The sequence below is a fragment of the Prionailurus viverrinus genome, chromosome D3, assembly GCF_022837055.1.
Source record: "Prionailurus viverrinus isolate Anna chromosome D3, UM_Priviv_1.0, whole genome shotgun sequence".
NCBI classification, from domain to species: Eukaryota; Metazoa; Chordata; class Mammalia; order Carnivora; family Felidae; genus Prionailurus; species Prionailurus viverrinus.
This window is the reverse complement of record NC_062572.1, coordinates 14,092,579-14,107,809: the sequence shown is the minus strand read 5'-3', so window position 1 is coordinate 14,107,809 and position 15,231 is coordinate 14,092,579. Positions and strand designations below refer to the sequence as shown.

Sequence of the window (15,231 nt, the reverse complement as noted above, 5' to 3'; positions counted from 1 at the left end):
AAGTGGCCACTGTGGGAACTGCAGCCCACGGCGCTGGCTCTGAGAGCCCCTGGTAGTCAACAGGTGCTTGGTGGTGTCTGGGGCCACTGCCAGCCCTGATAGGTGCTCGTCCAGGGCACTCGTGAGGGGGGAGTGGGTGGAGTCTGGAGAGGCAGGTTAGAGGCAGATGCCTGCAGTGTGGGTCTCCTTTTTCCTTGTTCCTCCATTTAGTTGGATGAACTTACTGTATGGCTGCCTGTCAAGGCATTCACAGCTTTTGTTTTATTAATAAAAACAAACACAAACGTGAGGCGCCCGGCCGGCTCAACCTGAAGAGCCTGCAACTCTTGATCTCAGGGTTGTGAGTTCAAGCCCCATGTTGGGCGTAGAGATTACTAAAAAAAATAGTAACCACAAATGCTAATGTAGTGCTGGTCTGTGACAGGCAGTGTTCTAACGTATATTAACTCCACTTGAGAATAGGAATACTGTCCTCATCATACTCGTGTTGTACATGAAGAAACTGACGCGCATGGGCTCATTCCAAGTTTAATCTAACAAAGTGTGAATTTGAACCTGACACGTTGGCCGAGAGCCATGCCCTTAACTGTCATTGCCGCACCTGTTTGTGTCTGACCTAAAGCATCAGGTTTGACCTAACTCAGTATTGTGTTGGTAAATGTAATAATAGAAATTTCGGATGTATAAAAATCTCAGACTAGAAAGTTTCCTATTCATGTTAACTCCTCAGAAGCTGAGAGAGGGTTGTATACAGAATTGAGAGAGATTCTGTTCATTGAGGCTGTGCAGGAAGCTTAACCTCCATCAGTATGCTGGGACAGTTGTGGAAGGGTCTGTGTGTCCCCTGTTAGATGAAGGGGCCGATGGGGATTTCATTTAACTTTTGAAGCTGTGCCATATTAAAAAAAAAAAAAATCATACCAACAGTGTCTAAAAACCAACAAATGATTTAGAAATTATTGGATGATTTGGTGGACTCTTGCACCCCCACTAGTCACCTGGTAAGCATTGCATGTCACATGTCCCAAGAGTGAAGGGCACCGTCCCTTCCCCAGCATCGCAGGCCAGTGTCCGGGGCTCCACCGTGTGTGTGCCTTTGCTGCCCTTTACGTACGGTCGATATTAAGACATCTAGCATTTAATATTTGAGTTTCTAGAAACATACTAACTTTAAAATGGGCTTTTCAGAGTAGGTAAAACTGGGTATGCAGTTGTAGGTGTTCCAAATTTGGTGTCTGTATTGAAGATTGGGGAATTCATCTCAAACAGATCTAAGCAAACATGCGCTGTAATGTCAGGTTTATCAGAGTTGTGGTGTAGTAACGACTTAAAAAACAAAACAAAACAACTTCCTATCTGGTTGCGATTCTGCATTCTAAAACTGAGATTGAGCTGAGTGAATGTGAGCAAGGTTCGCAGTTGCCTTTCTTAGTTTGAAATTCTGAGACTTTTAGAGGCTCTTAGAGGTGGACAGCCAGGATTCCCCTATGAGCGCTGTCCGTCTGCCCCGGGGCCCGGTCGGCCCTTGGTCGCTGTTTCCCAGGTGCCGGGCCGCGGGGCCAGAGAGCGTCCTGGCCTGTGCGCTCCGAGGGGCTCAGGGGCTCTGGGGCCACCATCTCTTCCCTGTCCTTCCCCTCATCATCTGTCCGGCCCACAGATGACACCAGCTGTGTCTCCTGCACGTCTATCCTGTTTCCACCCCCTGATTTCCATTCCTGCCCCCCACACTCCAGCCACACCTGCTCCTTGCCTGTATCATGCCGTCTCTCACTGGCATCCACCAGACTCCCCTGCATGGCGGTGACCTGGACCCCGTCCCACAGCCTCCTCTCTGCTCCCGCCCCCGGCGCACTCCAGCCAGCCAGACCTTGTTCTTTGAGACCATCCTTCGCGCAAGTCTTTGCGCAGGTGGTTGTCCCTCACGAGCAGGCTCTTTTCTCTAATGCTTCAGGTTAACGTCACTTCCTTCCAGCAGCTTTTCTCCCCCCCTGCTGTTCCCCCACAGGGCTCAGATTGGGTCGGCTGTCCCTGCTCCGAGCTCCCTGACACCCCCCGCCCCTTCCGAGTCCTCACACCTTCATGGGAATTGCAGGATTTCCCGTTGACCATCTGGCCCTCTCTCTCCGTCGCAAGCTCTGTGCATGTAGAGCCAGACCCCAGTCTGCCCGTCTGGTGAGGCGTCCATGCCGCGGGGTGCTCCAGACCCCAGTGGATGCTCACATCTGTCTGACAGAGAAGCTTATAGACACAGATGCAGTGGTGCTGGCGGGGTGGCTCAGTCGGTTGAGCGTCCGACTCTTGATTTCGACTCAGGTCATGATCTTGCAGTTCAGGGGTTCGAGCCCCACTTGGCCTCTGCGCTGACAGCACAGAGCCTGCTTGGGACTCTGTCTCTCCTTCTCTCTCTGCCCTTCCCTCGCTCACGCTCTCTCCCTCAAAATAAATAAGTTAATTTAAAAAAGAAGTGCAAAATAATGAGGTGAGTGTAAATAGCGCGTCATTAATAAGATGTTAACTGTTTTTACAACTTTGGATTAAGAGCATTTTCAAATATGCAAAACGGTCAGAAGTATACATCGAATACCCCATACACCGTCCATTAGATTCAACAGCTAGCATTTACCATATTTGTTTTATCTGTAGGTAGAGATTTTAGGTTTCTGCTGAACTTTTTGAGAGACTATTGCAGACCTAACGACCCGAATGCTTAATCGGGTGTCGTGTAAGAATAGGACGTTTCCATGCGTTGCCACAGTCACATCGCCACGCGTGACAAGTAAACGTCTGCTGTCTGATGCCCGGTCAGCGGCCCCGTTTCCCACTTGCCACCAGCCGGCTTTGATAGCCGCTTGCCGCTCGTCGTGATCCAGCCAGGATCCTCGCGCTGCGTTTGGTTGCTGTCTCCAACGGCAGAGCCTTTTCTCTTCCTAAGACCCGTTCATTCCTCATTCCTCACCTCGTTTTCTTCCTTTCTCCTGCGACTGACTTCTTGAAGAGTCCAGGCTGGTTGTCTCGCAAATGCCTAACATTCCGCGTGTGTCTCACTGTTTCCTTCTCTGCATTATCTGCAAACTGCAAGCAGAGTCTGAGGCTGGATTAGATCAGGTGCATATTTTTGGCTCGAATGCTCACTGTCAGATGCTGTGTGTGTCTCCTGCATCTCCTCCAGAGCCCGTGTGATCGATGTCCCACTGGTGGTAGGCAGAGTTTGGTCACTTAGCCAAGATCGATGTAAGACACAGTTTTCCCTTTGCAGCTAACACTGTGACGTCCCGTGAATATCCTGTTCCCGATAACTTGAACCCTTATTTTTGTTTTAGTTACCTGTTGAGTCTCCTTGCCTAAATTATTGCAGGAGAGTTGCAAATGCTGCCCTTCTCTTTCATTTCTGTGAACGAGAGCTTCCCTGTCCCCTCCCCCCGCCCCCTTTTTCCTTCCTTGCTTATTTCCCTCTCACTTCTTCCCCTCTCCCGTAAATTCCTGAGTTAATTAATTTATTTATTTTTCTTTAGGGAGACAATGCCAAGTGGGGGCGGGGGCAGAGGGAGAGAGAGAACAAACACACTGGGACAGACACCTGGCTGGCTCCGTTGGTAGAGCATGTGACTTTTTTCTTTTTTTAATAAGGTTTTATTTTCATTTTAGATTGTTTTAATGTTTATTTATTTATTTTGAGAAAGAGAGAATGCAAGCAGGGGAGGAGCAGAGAGCGGGAGAGAGAGAATTCCAAGCAGGCTCCCTGCTGTCAGCGCAGAGCATGGGGCTCGGTCTCACAAGCCATGAGGTCATGACCTGAACTGGAATCAAGAGTCAGACGCCTAACCGATTGAGCCATCCAGGCTCCCCTACGTAAGATTTTTTTATAGGGGCGCCTGGGTGGTTCAGTCGGTTAGGCGTCCGACTGCAGCTCAGGTCATGATCTCAAGGTTTGTGGGTTCAAGCCCCGCTTTGGGCTCTGTGCTGACAGCTCGGAGCCTAGAGCCTGTTTCAGATTCTGTGTCTCCCTCTCTCTCCCTTCCTCCCCCGCCTGTGGTCTGTCTCTCTGTATCTCAAAAAGAAATAAACATTAACAAAAAAATGCTAATAAAAAAAAGGTTTTTTTATATATGTGTTTTTCAGTTCATTTACTTATGAGAGAGAGAGAGAGAGCACCTGTGTGTGTGAGTGGGGGAGGGGTAAAGGGAGAGAGAGAATCCCAAGCAGGCTCTGCACTGTCAGCACAGAGCCTGACATGGGGCTCGAACTCAAAAACGATGAGATCATGACCTGAGTTGAAATCAAGAGTTGGATGGCTTAAGCGACTGAGCTACCCAGGCACCCCGAGCATGTAGCCTTTGATCTCGGGGGCTGTGAGTTGAAGCCCCGTGTTGGGCAGAGATTACTGAAAAATAAAATCTTTAAAAAAAAAAACAAAAAAAAACCCCACTTATTTAAGTATTCTTTGAACATTTCCAGTTTAATTTATTTGCATCAAATTATTTTGTTTTTAAACGTTTTCGTGATTTAAATGTTCATCCTTTGGCTCTGGTAATCCTGTTGTGTAGAGCCCACTGATGAATGCTTCCCTAATTCTAAGCTCTCCACAGAGAGTTGAAGAGTGAATTATAAGCCACATACATGCATGACATCCTCGAATAGTTTTAGTCTGCATAATTGAGAGAATTTTTCTCTCAATATGTGAGATTTCAGCTAAACCCAAGTGGGGTGCTGCTGTATAGTGTCTTTTGCTCCCACTAGGGGGCTCACTTTTGCTCCCACTAGGGGGCACACTTCAGCACTTTCTAGACACCGGGGGAGGGGCAGCACCTCGTGCTCAGCTTCCCACCCCTCTCCTTCACACTCCCACCCCCCCCTCCCCCATACTTAGCTACTGCAGAAAGTGAACATCACAGATGGTCTGAACGGGAGTCAGCTGCCCATCTCGGACGGCCAGGAATTCAGCGCAGTGTGAAAATCCCATTCTGACGTGTGTTCTGTGTAGAATGACAAAGCTCCTCCGGGAACACCAGGGACGTGGGGTGCCTCAGTGAGCGTCAGCTCCCGTCTCCATAATTTGTCTTACACTTTCAAGCGGGAGTGTCCACCCACGAGCCGTCCGTGGCCGTCTGCGTGTGTCACAGGTGCTTGAGGAACCCCCGTGGGAGGTGGAGTGCACGTTCTCAGCCATTTCAGAGGTCGATGTGCTCACTCTCCTGTGTCCTGGCCGTTCCACCCCCACTCCTTCCACTGGAGACACACTCAGACGTGTGTCTGTGTTCTTGTCAGAATGGGACAGCAGTGTCATTCAGAGGCTCGCCCGGTGAATTGGGGGTCTGTCAGACTGCGGAATGCGAAGCTGCAACTAAACGAGTTGCAGATAAATGCTTACAGTATGTTTCACATAATAGACACAAACAATACCAAGTGCTCTTTCTATGTAGTTATGTCTAGCTACTTCAAGAGGGGAGGACTCTGCTTGGTGGTCCCATAGGTTTACAGGACTGTACTTACATATCTGGGCGGCTGAGATTTGTTTTCAGTAGGCTGCATGCCCAACATGGGACTTGAACTCATGACCCTGAGATGAAGAGTCTCATGCTCTACCAACTGAGCTGGCCAGGTGTCCCCTGGGTAGCTGAAAATAAGATACGCAGACACGGGGCACCTGGGTGGCTGAGTCAATTAACCATCCAGCTTCAGCTCGGGTCATGATCTCATGGTTCGTGGGTTTGAGCCCCACATTGGGCTCTCTGCTGTCAGAGCGGAGCCCGCTTCGCATCCTCTGTCTCCTTCTCTCACTGCCCCTTTCCTGCTCTCGTGCCCGTGCACACACTCTCTCTCTCCCTCTCTCCCTCTCTCTCTCTCTCTCTCTTTCAGAAATAAGCAGACATTTCTGTGAAAAATGTCAAGGGAATTGGGAAAGACTTCTTAAGATTTCCCTGGGACTTTTGGGGCACCTGGGCGCCTCAGTTGGTTAAGCGTCTGACTTCAGCTCGGGTCACGATCTCATAGTCCATGGGTTCGAGCCCCGCGTCGGGCTCTGTGTCTCCCTCTCTCTCTCTCTCTCTGCCCTTGCCCCATTCGCAGCTCTATCTCTCAAAAATAAATAAACGTTAAAAAAAATTGACAAAAAAATTTCTCTGGGACTTTTAGGTAGGCCCTGTTTGATATTTTACTTACTTTAGTATTGCTTAGATTTTTCATTACTCTTCAGGTAAATTTTTTTCAACTTTGTCCCTCTTTTTTTCAACTTTGTCCCACTTTTCCTCAAAAGTGTTTTCGTGTTAGTACCTTCTTTCCTGTTTTGCTAGGAGCCTGGGCAGGTAATGCACAAAATCCGGGCCCTGCCCCTCCTTACCCGCCGGGCGTGGGGCTGTGAGGGTCACCGCTGCTGACCCCCCATGTGGTTCCCAGCCGGTCTGTGCTGTCCGTGCCTCTTTTTGGGCCCACACGCGGGATTCTGTGCAGCCGCTGTGGGGTCACGTCTTCTCCCAGATCCATGACCATAACCTGGCCTTGGCCCTCCTGTCCTCTTCCCAACCCTTAGGAGCTGCTACTTAATATCCAGAAAAAGGAAGGGGAAAAAAGGGTGAAGCGGTGCTAAAACATACGCCTGAATTGCCAGGGCAGTTGCAGTTGCCGTTTTGGCCCAGTCCGTCCTTTGTGGTGGGGACTGTCGTGTGCGTTCGTCGATCGGCGGCCCTGCCCTCCTCCCACCAGATGCCAGTGGCAGCCCCCCTTGTGACAACCAGACCCGTCCTCACATCCTGCTGATTGTCCTGCAAGGGGCAGAACAGCCCCCAGTTGAGAACTCCCGCTCTCCACAAACTGGCAATAGAGCAGCTGTTCTGAATGACCCACTTGAATTCTTTTTATTTTCAATATTTCCATCGTGCCTACCAGTGACAGGTGACTGTGGTCCCTTCAGAGCAAAACAGCTTTTTTGCCTCTCGGTGGTATCCCCAGAGTCCAGACCCTCCCCCTAATACTTGTGCGTTCCTCGGCAAGAAAACCCGAGGCCCCTCGGCAGCTGCCCTGGTTAAAACACCTTGGCTGTGGCTGCACCCAGAGGCCTGGCCAGGGAAGATGGCGGCAGGCACAGTTGCAGGAAGGGGCATTTTCTCAGCCAGTGGCATTTATAAACATCGGAGGGGTTTTTTTACACTTGTTTTTTCTAGTTGCAGCTCTAGAAACCTCTAAAACCAGGCACCTGGGTGGCTCAGTGGGTGAAGCGCCTGACCCTTGATCTCAGCTCAGATCTTGATCTCAGGGTTGTAAGTTCAAGCCCCGCGTCAGGCTGTGCCCTGGGCATGGAGCCTAGTTATAGAAATATATAAGTAAGTAAATACTAACAAGAAAGAAGAAACCTGTAAAACCTAAAGAAGGAAATAAAGTTCTCTGTAGAGGTCTAGTATAACAGCAGCTATCCGTGTTCACAGACTACTCAGTCTCCCTTCTGGAAAACCTCGGGCCCCTGCATCCACAGAGCACCATCAGCCAGAGCCTGCGCTGCCCTCCTGGGGCCCCAGCGGGCCTTCCAGCCAGTCCTGGCTCCTCCATCCATGAGCCCCTGCCCCCCACCCCCACCCCCCGTCGTGTGTCTCCTACTCTGACGCCCTCAGCTCTGGAGCTGGACTGTCTGGGTTTGAGTCCCAATACGTCCGGGGCCAGGTCTTGCTGTCTGTGCCGCGGGGTACTCGGCTGCAGATGGGAGTTGTGACAGGGGCCCCTTGTGCAACAACGCGTGCACACTGTCAGCTGGGGCCTGGCTGGCCGTCGTAGTGCCTGGCACACTCCCTGGCTGGGAGTGCCCACGTGGAAAAGAGAGATGCTCAGTGTGCCGTGGACACAACGGCCCTGCCGTGTGGCCTCCGGGCTCCTTCGGTGCAGTATGGAGTTCCCCTCCCCCTTGCATCGCAGGATGTGGGAAACAGGTCACTTGTTTCCCGGCTGCCTGTCCTGTGCAGGATTAATGTGCCGTGATGGCCACGGTGAGCTGCAGTGGACCATTGGACCGCTCTTGCGCCCTCGCTAAGCAAGCTTAGGGTCACCTCACGGTGTTCACCCTCGCATACGGATTGTATGTGTTTTCCTCGGCAGCACTGAGTCTCAGACTGGTGCCCCCGAGTATGTCCTTCTAACGCAGTCTGAAGAAACACAGCCGCTGTTAGCCCCAAATTTCTTTAAATCCCTTCCTGTTTTGTTAAAAAAAAAAAAAAAAAGTTCCGGATTGAATCACGCAATTCCTTCCCCTTCCCAGCATCAGTTAAAGTCAGCGCTTCCAAATGATGCTCCGGTGGAAGCTGGAGACGCTGGGGATGCAGGGCCTCTGGGTGGAGGGCGCTGAATGTCCTGAATTTGCATTTCAGGATGTTTAACCAAGCTGTTTTAGGGACAGTTGGCTGCACTGTTTGTGTTAGGCCCTGGGCTAGACTTGCACAGAGACTCAGTTGAATTAATTTGAGTGATAGGCTGTGCAGAGTGTGGCTGTCGATCAGAACTGAGACTGCCCTGGTCCCCAGTCCGAGCGGGAAGATCTGCCTGGCCCAGCTCCTCTTGGTGCCGGGCCGTGGGGGGCGTGGCTCGGCTTCTCCTGGATGTGGGGGGCTCAAGACACTGTCCTTTCATTGGGCCCTCGGGGGAGCCATTTTTCGAAGTTTTTTAGGGAGAAGCGATATGAAAGGATTTCAGCCTTTTTTATTTTATTTTTTAATGTATTTATTGGGAGAGGGAGAGGGAGAGAGAGAATCCCACTCAGGCTCCGTGCTGTCAGTGCAGAGCCCACTGCAGGGCTTGAACTCATAAACCGTGAAATCACGAGCTGAGCCGAAATCAAGAGTCAGGCACCCAACCGACCGAGCCACCTAGGCGGCCCTAGGATTTCAGCCTTTTAAATAGCTTGTACGTGTCGTCTTCTGGTGGTTTTCGTTGTTCTGTTTTGAAGGAGTCTTTCTGTTTCTCTAGTGGCAGAATGGCGAGCAGGGAGAGGAGGTAGTGTGGTTTCCTAGGAGACCGCACAAGTAGTGATACCCACATCCGTACAGGTTGGAGGTGCGAGCCGCTCGTCGACTCCTCCCACGGGTTCCTGACAGCCCAGAGCAGGCTCGCTGCACAAGCACCAGCCGGGATCGGAAGGCACCGGGCGGGGGGCGACGCGAAGTGAGGTCTGTGTGGAAGCTCCGGTCAGTAGAGGAGACGGGTGGCAGGTGCCGGACTTGTAGCCATGTGGTGTGGGGGCTTCACAGGGTGAACCTGTGGCAGACATCGGGCAGGCTGGGATGCCCTGGTCCCTTACGCTTGGCTGTTTGCACGATCAAGTCAGAGGACCGTGACGCATCTGTAGTTTGCCGGTCCCGAAAGGCTGGACGTTTGCCGGGGCAGACTTCTTGCTCAGAGAATAGGAAACACTCTGTTTAGTGCGGAGCCGGTGGGGCCCATTCCTCCAGCCCCCCACTGTCCCCACCGCCCCCACTGCCTTGGTCCTGTTACCTCCTTCAGATCCCATAAACAGGCCTCTCCTTCTCCACCTCAATCCTGCTGCGCGAAAGGGGGCGAGAGATAGGACGCTCTCTGGATAAAAGATGCTACAGAAGTGTCCGTGTTAATAGGAATGTCCATGTGCCTCTTTGCCAACAGAAAACCTGGAATATAACGTGGAGCCTCAAGAAATCTCACACCCTGACGTGGGACGCTATTTCTCAGAGTTTACCGGCACTCACTACATCCCGAACGCGGAGCTAGAAATCCGGTACCCGGAGGACCTGGAGTCTGTGTATGAAACGGTGCAGAATATTTACAGTGCAAAGAAGGAGGACATAGAGTAGCGTCCAGTAGAGGACACCGAGCCTTTGCCGCTGCCGCTGTCTCCAGGAGAACAGGATTCCGGAAGAAGACGTCTCCACGGATCCCTCTGGATTCACACCACCAGGAAAGCACTTAACCAGTCGCGCTGGTTGCCTCCCACCAAGTTTAAATAACGTGTGCTCTCCTCCAGCTGCAAAGACAATGTCGCTCTCCGCCTACACTAGTGAATTCATTTGACGGCACTGTGTTCAGTGGCATGGCTTGTGTGCTTGTCCTGTGGTGACAGTTTGTGACACTCTGTCTTCATGAGGCCTCACAGTCGACACTCGTAGAATCATCCTTCCCGCCCACTTCCCGTTACGTCTGTCTACACTCGTCTCCGACCGTTTCATTTGCCGGACGGATGGGGTTCCATGTTTGCACCGGTTCCCTTCTGGTTTCGCCGTGGAGCGCGCGCGGCCCGGAGTCGGGACCGCTTGTCTTTTCGCCCTGCGTGTAGTTGCTTCTTCAGAGGCGAGGCTGCGAGCGACGGCAGCAGCATCCGAGTGGCAGGGACGCGAACACGCGGATTGGTCATCAGAACCGTTCGGCTTTATTTGTTCCAAGACGTGAAACAGATTTCAGCCGCTTTATCTCTTCCTTTATTTGAAGCGGGAGCACGGCAGAGCGTTGCCCACCATGTTCCTCCCTGGTCCGTGCTCCTGTCTGCGAATCCCCAGTTTTCTGTTTCCTTACGTGAAATCTTGTGAGAAAGTGCACCGTAATGGCCTTTATGGATGGATTTTCCCACATTCGTCTACTCTCCTTCCCTTTTTTCTCTCCTTTAATTTTAAAAATTATTCCAGTATCATAAATACATCTTAAGTCAGTGATGGGTTCTCTTTATAGTAGGAAGTACAATCTGGTGTTAGAATGTTCACTTTTAGAAACCACACTCCGTGGTCTCCAAAGACCTAAAGGAGGTTTCACTTTTGTAATCAGAAAAAAAGAAATAATGAACCTTATGCATTTTTTAAAGAGGAAAGAGGAGGGTCCGTGTCCCCCGTCATCCCTTAGAATCACTCTTTGACCCTGCCGGCTGTGGCAGGGTGGACTCAGGTAAAACGTCTTTAACCTGAGGAGTGTCGATCCGTGGGGAAGGAGGCGGGAGCGCCCTGCTTTCTCGAGTCCCCGCTGCCCTGAAGGTCCCACTGGCTCCCGCCCGCCACTCTCGACCTGCCAGTTCTCACGCGAGCTAGCTAATTCGTAGTTAACCAGTAGAAGCTGCCTTCGGGAGTTAGGACCTAGTTACATTACTCTCTGAGTTGCAAAGAATCCAGTCGCTCTGGTGAGCGAGGCTTTGGGGGCTGTGATCCGACCCCGCCTCGCCGCCCTTCTGTGCATTTGCATGTGGTTCCCCACACCCTGTTTGATGACTGCCTCATTTTCCCCTTTGGAAGCCCTGGGATGACCGAGGTTTGGGGAGGCCACCCGAGACCACTTAGTCACTGACGGCTGGTGAGCAGTTATTAGAAAGAGGCGAGGGTCTGGCGGCGCCTGCCAGCCCCAGCTCGCTGTCGCCAGTCAGATCCAGAGCCTGATGCTTTCGATCGGCCTGGAAAATGTGACCACTCACAGCACCCAGCCCGCCGAGGCCGGGGGTCTTACACTACTCTCATTTGAAGGTGGGAACTAGTGAATCCAGAGGTAATACTAACCAGATGCATTACTAAGAAACTGTGGAGCATGCTGAGTTATAATTGTTGGTTTTCTGGTTTGATTTCCTTTTTCCTTAGAGTAACATCAAAGCCAAGAAGGATGGTTTTACCTTTACTGACCCAATGTAAATATGTATCTAGACCGTTTTTAAATGTGTTTCTTCATGAATGCTTCATTTGGCTCCAGGAAGCCTGTGTCACCTGTGTAAGTTGGTATTTGGGCACTTTATATTTTTCTAAAAACGTGTTTTGGATCTCCTGTACTCTAATAAATCATAAGTTTCTTTTTAAAATTTTTTCCAAAAGTTTTCTCCATTTTAAGAAGTCCTGTTATAACAAAGTAGGACTTTCACAATGTTAAAATACTAACTATTTGGATAGAGTGACTTCTTTTCTCTTCAAATGAATGCCAAGATTTTTTTGTACAATGATTAATAAATGGAACTTACCCAGAGAATCCACACAAGCGGCCTGCCCGGTCTCGTTTCGGAACAGAAAGCCCAGCCTTGACGGCAACAGAACGTCTCTGGCTTCTCTTCTGATCCAAACATGCAAAACTTGGCTCTACTGAATTTTTCTTAACGTTGGTGAGTGAACAGGGTACTTTGTTCTGCGGGTTCCTTGCCAAACAACAATTTTAGAAGCTGGCTAGGAGTATTGAGGGCACCTGGTTACAATGCGAACATTGCAGCTTTTTGCTGCTGTTAGAGTACTTGTTCAAAAGGAGAAGGGCAGGTGCCCGGTGCGTTGTTAACGAGGTGACAGCTGCATGACGTTCCGCGTGTCCACAACGCCCTGCAGAGCACGCACTGTCCGTGATGCCCCCGCGTGCCGTGCCGCGCGGAGCGCAGCGGTCAGGGGCCACACGGTCACCGGTTTCCTGCACCGCAGTGGTCCCAGACCTTTAACGTCCTGTTGTGCGTTGTGACTTCATGAGAGGATAGTGTACTCTGCTGTGTCTTCCCTGCTTAGACCCTAGAACTTTCCTCTGCCACACGGACGGACACACACACACAGCATCCCCGAGGTCCAGGGTTTGCAGACGTGCTTTGGGAAACACGGTGTGTGTCCAAAACTAGTCTACCGTATCCTCAGGCTAGTTTGGCCAGGCGTCTCTCTCTCTCTCTCTCTCTCTCTCTCTCTCTCTCTCTCTCTCTCGTTTGAAAACTTTGGTCTAATCCGATTTTGAAAGGCTGGCTTCACGTTGCCTCCACCTGGACCTCATGGTAGCTTCTCCATCATAAGTGAATTTCCACCGCAGAGTTGTTTTTCGCCGAAACCAGCATTCGTACTGTTGCTAAATCGGTTTTGCATTTTACAATACCCACTTAAGGACTTGTTCTCATTTTAAAATGTCTCTTTCTTAACACATGAAATGGAGTCAAACGCTCACGTTCTGGGCTCTCTTCTACCGCTAGAAGGGAAAATAACTTGTTTTCCTTTCTCCATATTCCAAGTACATAAAACTGGATTACCAGCAGCTTTTTAATTTGACAAGTAACCTGTGGCCATAATAATCCAGATGTAGCTCTTTACGTGTTTCTGTCTGTTTTCTGGAGGAAAGGAGTGAATGTTCACCCAGACGAAATGCAGAATCTGGCCCTGTGACCGTTTATTTCTGGAGACGTCGATGGTTGTGGTGCATGTGTTATTTTGTATCGCAAGCTTACTTTGAGCCAGCACTGGCCTCACCTATATTCTTCACGGCAACCCTCTAAGGCAGGGCCGGGCGGTCGATTATTGTTGCGGGCCACTTAAGGTCACGTGTTCTTTGTTTTCGAAAACGTAGAAGACCTTCTCAGCTCGAGGGCTGTAAAGAAAACGGGCTCTGGGCTGGTCTGGCCCGTGGGCCACAGTCTGCCGAGCTCAGCCAAGGTGCGGGCCCCGCCAGCGTCCCACCGAGCAGACGGGGAACCGGAGCGCACTGCGCGCAGGTGGGACAGCGGGCGGGGGACCCGGGGACCCGGCCTCCGAGCGCCAGCTCTTGACTACCACACTACCGCCAACTTTAGCAACTACCTCGCACTGGTTTTATCCTTTGCAGCCACTTTAACTTCTAAACGTTTCAGTTCTGAACACTTAGAGTCTTGAGAGGAAAGGACATTCCTTCGGTGAATAAAATTCTGTGCAATTATAGAATAAATGTATTATGGCCATTTAGCGATGATTGTATTAGGGTAATGCTAGTTCTGTAATAAATAGACCCAAAAATATACCGTGGCTCGAACACAATAGACCTTTCTTGCTCACCTAACACTGGGCAGGGGGATGGGGTGGGCAGGGGGCTCCGCTGTCTGCTTCGGTGTGCGGCTTCCACCTGCCCCGAAGGGCAGTGAGCACAGAGGGACACGTCCCGGGGGGGGGGGGGGGGGAGGGCTCCATGCGGGGAAGCTGGAGTGGCCCTTGGTGGCACTGCCTCTCACGTTCCACGGGGGGGGGGGGGGGGGGGAGCTGGGAATGAAGACCTGGACACCGATGTGGCCTCCCCACTCTGGGTGTGCTCCCCACGGCAGGACGCCCCTCCTCCCCGGGGAGACAGCCTCTGTGAGGTCAGACTTTCGGGTGGCAGATACCGCTTGGTCCGGAAACTATTGCTTTGCTCTGGCCGCAGCAGCACAGCCACCGGGGGTGGGAGTTTAACTCCTCCGTCTACAGCAGATGGCCACGGGGGGGGGGGGGGGGGGGAGGAGGCCTCAGGACAAGCCACGTGTGTCACTTCTGCCTCAGGAGCCACACAGGTCGCGGACCCACCCACAGCACAACTCTGAAGGGAACGGCCTCTCCCGTGCACCCGTGGAGAAGGAAAGGCTTGGGGGCCCGCCTCATCTGTGCCGCTCACCCCAAACCTCTCCTACCCACTTCCTGTGTCCCCCCAGAGTCAGTCCGCCATGGCTCCTTGGGGACCAGCCCCCTGAACTAGAAGTTTTGACACGCCCCTCCCCCCAGTCTCCGTTCAGTGGGGATGCAGGGGCCAGACAGCTGCAGTACAAACTGCCACCTGGAAGAAGAGCGAGACGCACAGAAGCCACCGTGCTGCCAGTGACAAGATACTCTGCTGGGCAGGTGGGCAGGTACCATGAAGCCGCCCTGCCCCCCCACGGGGGGGGAGGGGGTTGGGGAGACTGGTTGCTGCCGCCCCTCCTGCCCTCTGAGCCCAGTCCTCCCTGGTCACACCACTAGTGGGGGGAGGGGGCGCATCTTCCCTGGGAGCTGGGCAACTTGACCGAGTACTTCCCGCCTGGTGCAGGTCTGGGGTCAGCCCCGGACCGTCTTTCATTTTCCCGGCTCGTGATTCCTCTGGGAACGATTCCCTCGAACCCTTAGCAGACTACTCCCCTATCTGTGCCCGTGATCATAGTTCTTTGCCAGAACTTGCCAGCCTGTTCTGTTTTCTTGCCCGTGCCTATCTCTGCCCCTACCCCCTGGCTTAACGGCGGCCACTTGAGTCTGATATTAGCCACAGCTGGGTCAAGGTGTTTAACGAGCCTGCATGGCTCAAAGTGATCCTCCTCCTCCTCTCGTGCTGGGGGTCGCACAGAAGCAGTTCCCTTTTGGAACCTAGGAAGCCCGGGATTTCTGACCCCTGGTTCTCGCGTTTTCCGCTGAGCATCTTCCTCGTGATGACCTTGCTGTAAGCGGCAAAGGGCAGTGGGCACACGCTGTATTCTCTCTTCGGCTGCTTCCCCTCCACCAGATGCAGCACCCCAGTGGCTCCAAACGCTGCAAACGGTAAGCAAAGCCCCAAAAGCGG

At 52.0% G+C, this 15,231-nt stretch overlaps 1 protein-coding gene across 5 annotated transcripts in view; it reads left to right on the top strand.

Moving 5' to 3' along the window:
• Window positions 1-15,231, top strand: part of FBXO21 (F-box protein 21) — a 54,659-nt gene that overhangs the window by 34,952 nt on the left and 4,476 nt on the right. For 2 of the 5 annotated variants that reach the window (XM_047828841.1, XM_047828840.1), the window contains exon 12: window positions 9,616-13,709. The exons of the other annotated variants lie outside the window; for them this stretch is intronic. In XM_047828841.1, coding sequence (XP_047684797.1) covers window positions 9,616-9,803 — 188 coding nt within the window. In that variant the 3' untranslated portion in view covers window positions 9,804-13,709. Of the gene's footprint in view, window positions 1-9,615; window positions 13,710-15,231 lie in introns of those variants that run through there. 5 annotated transcript variants of the gene reach the window in all.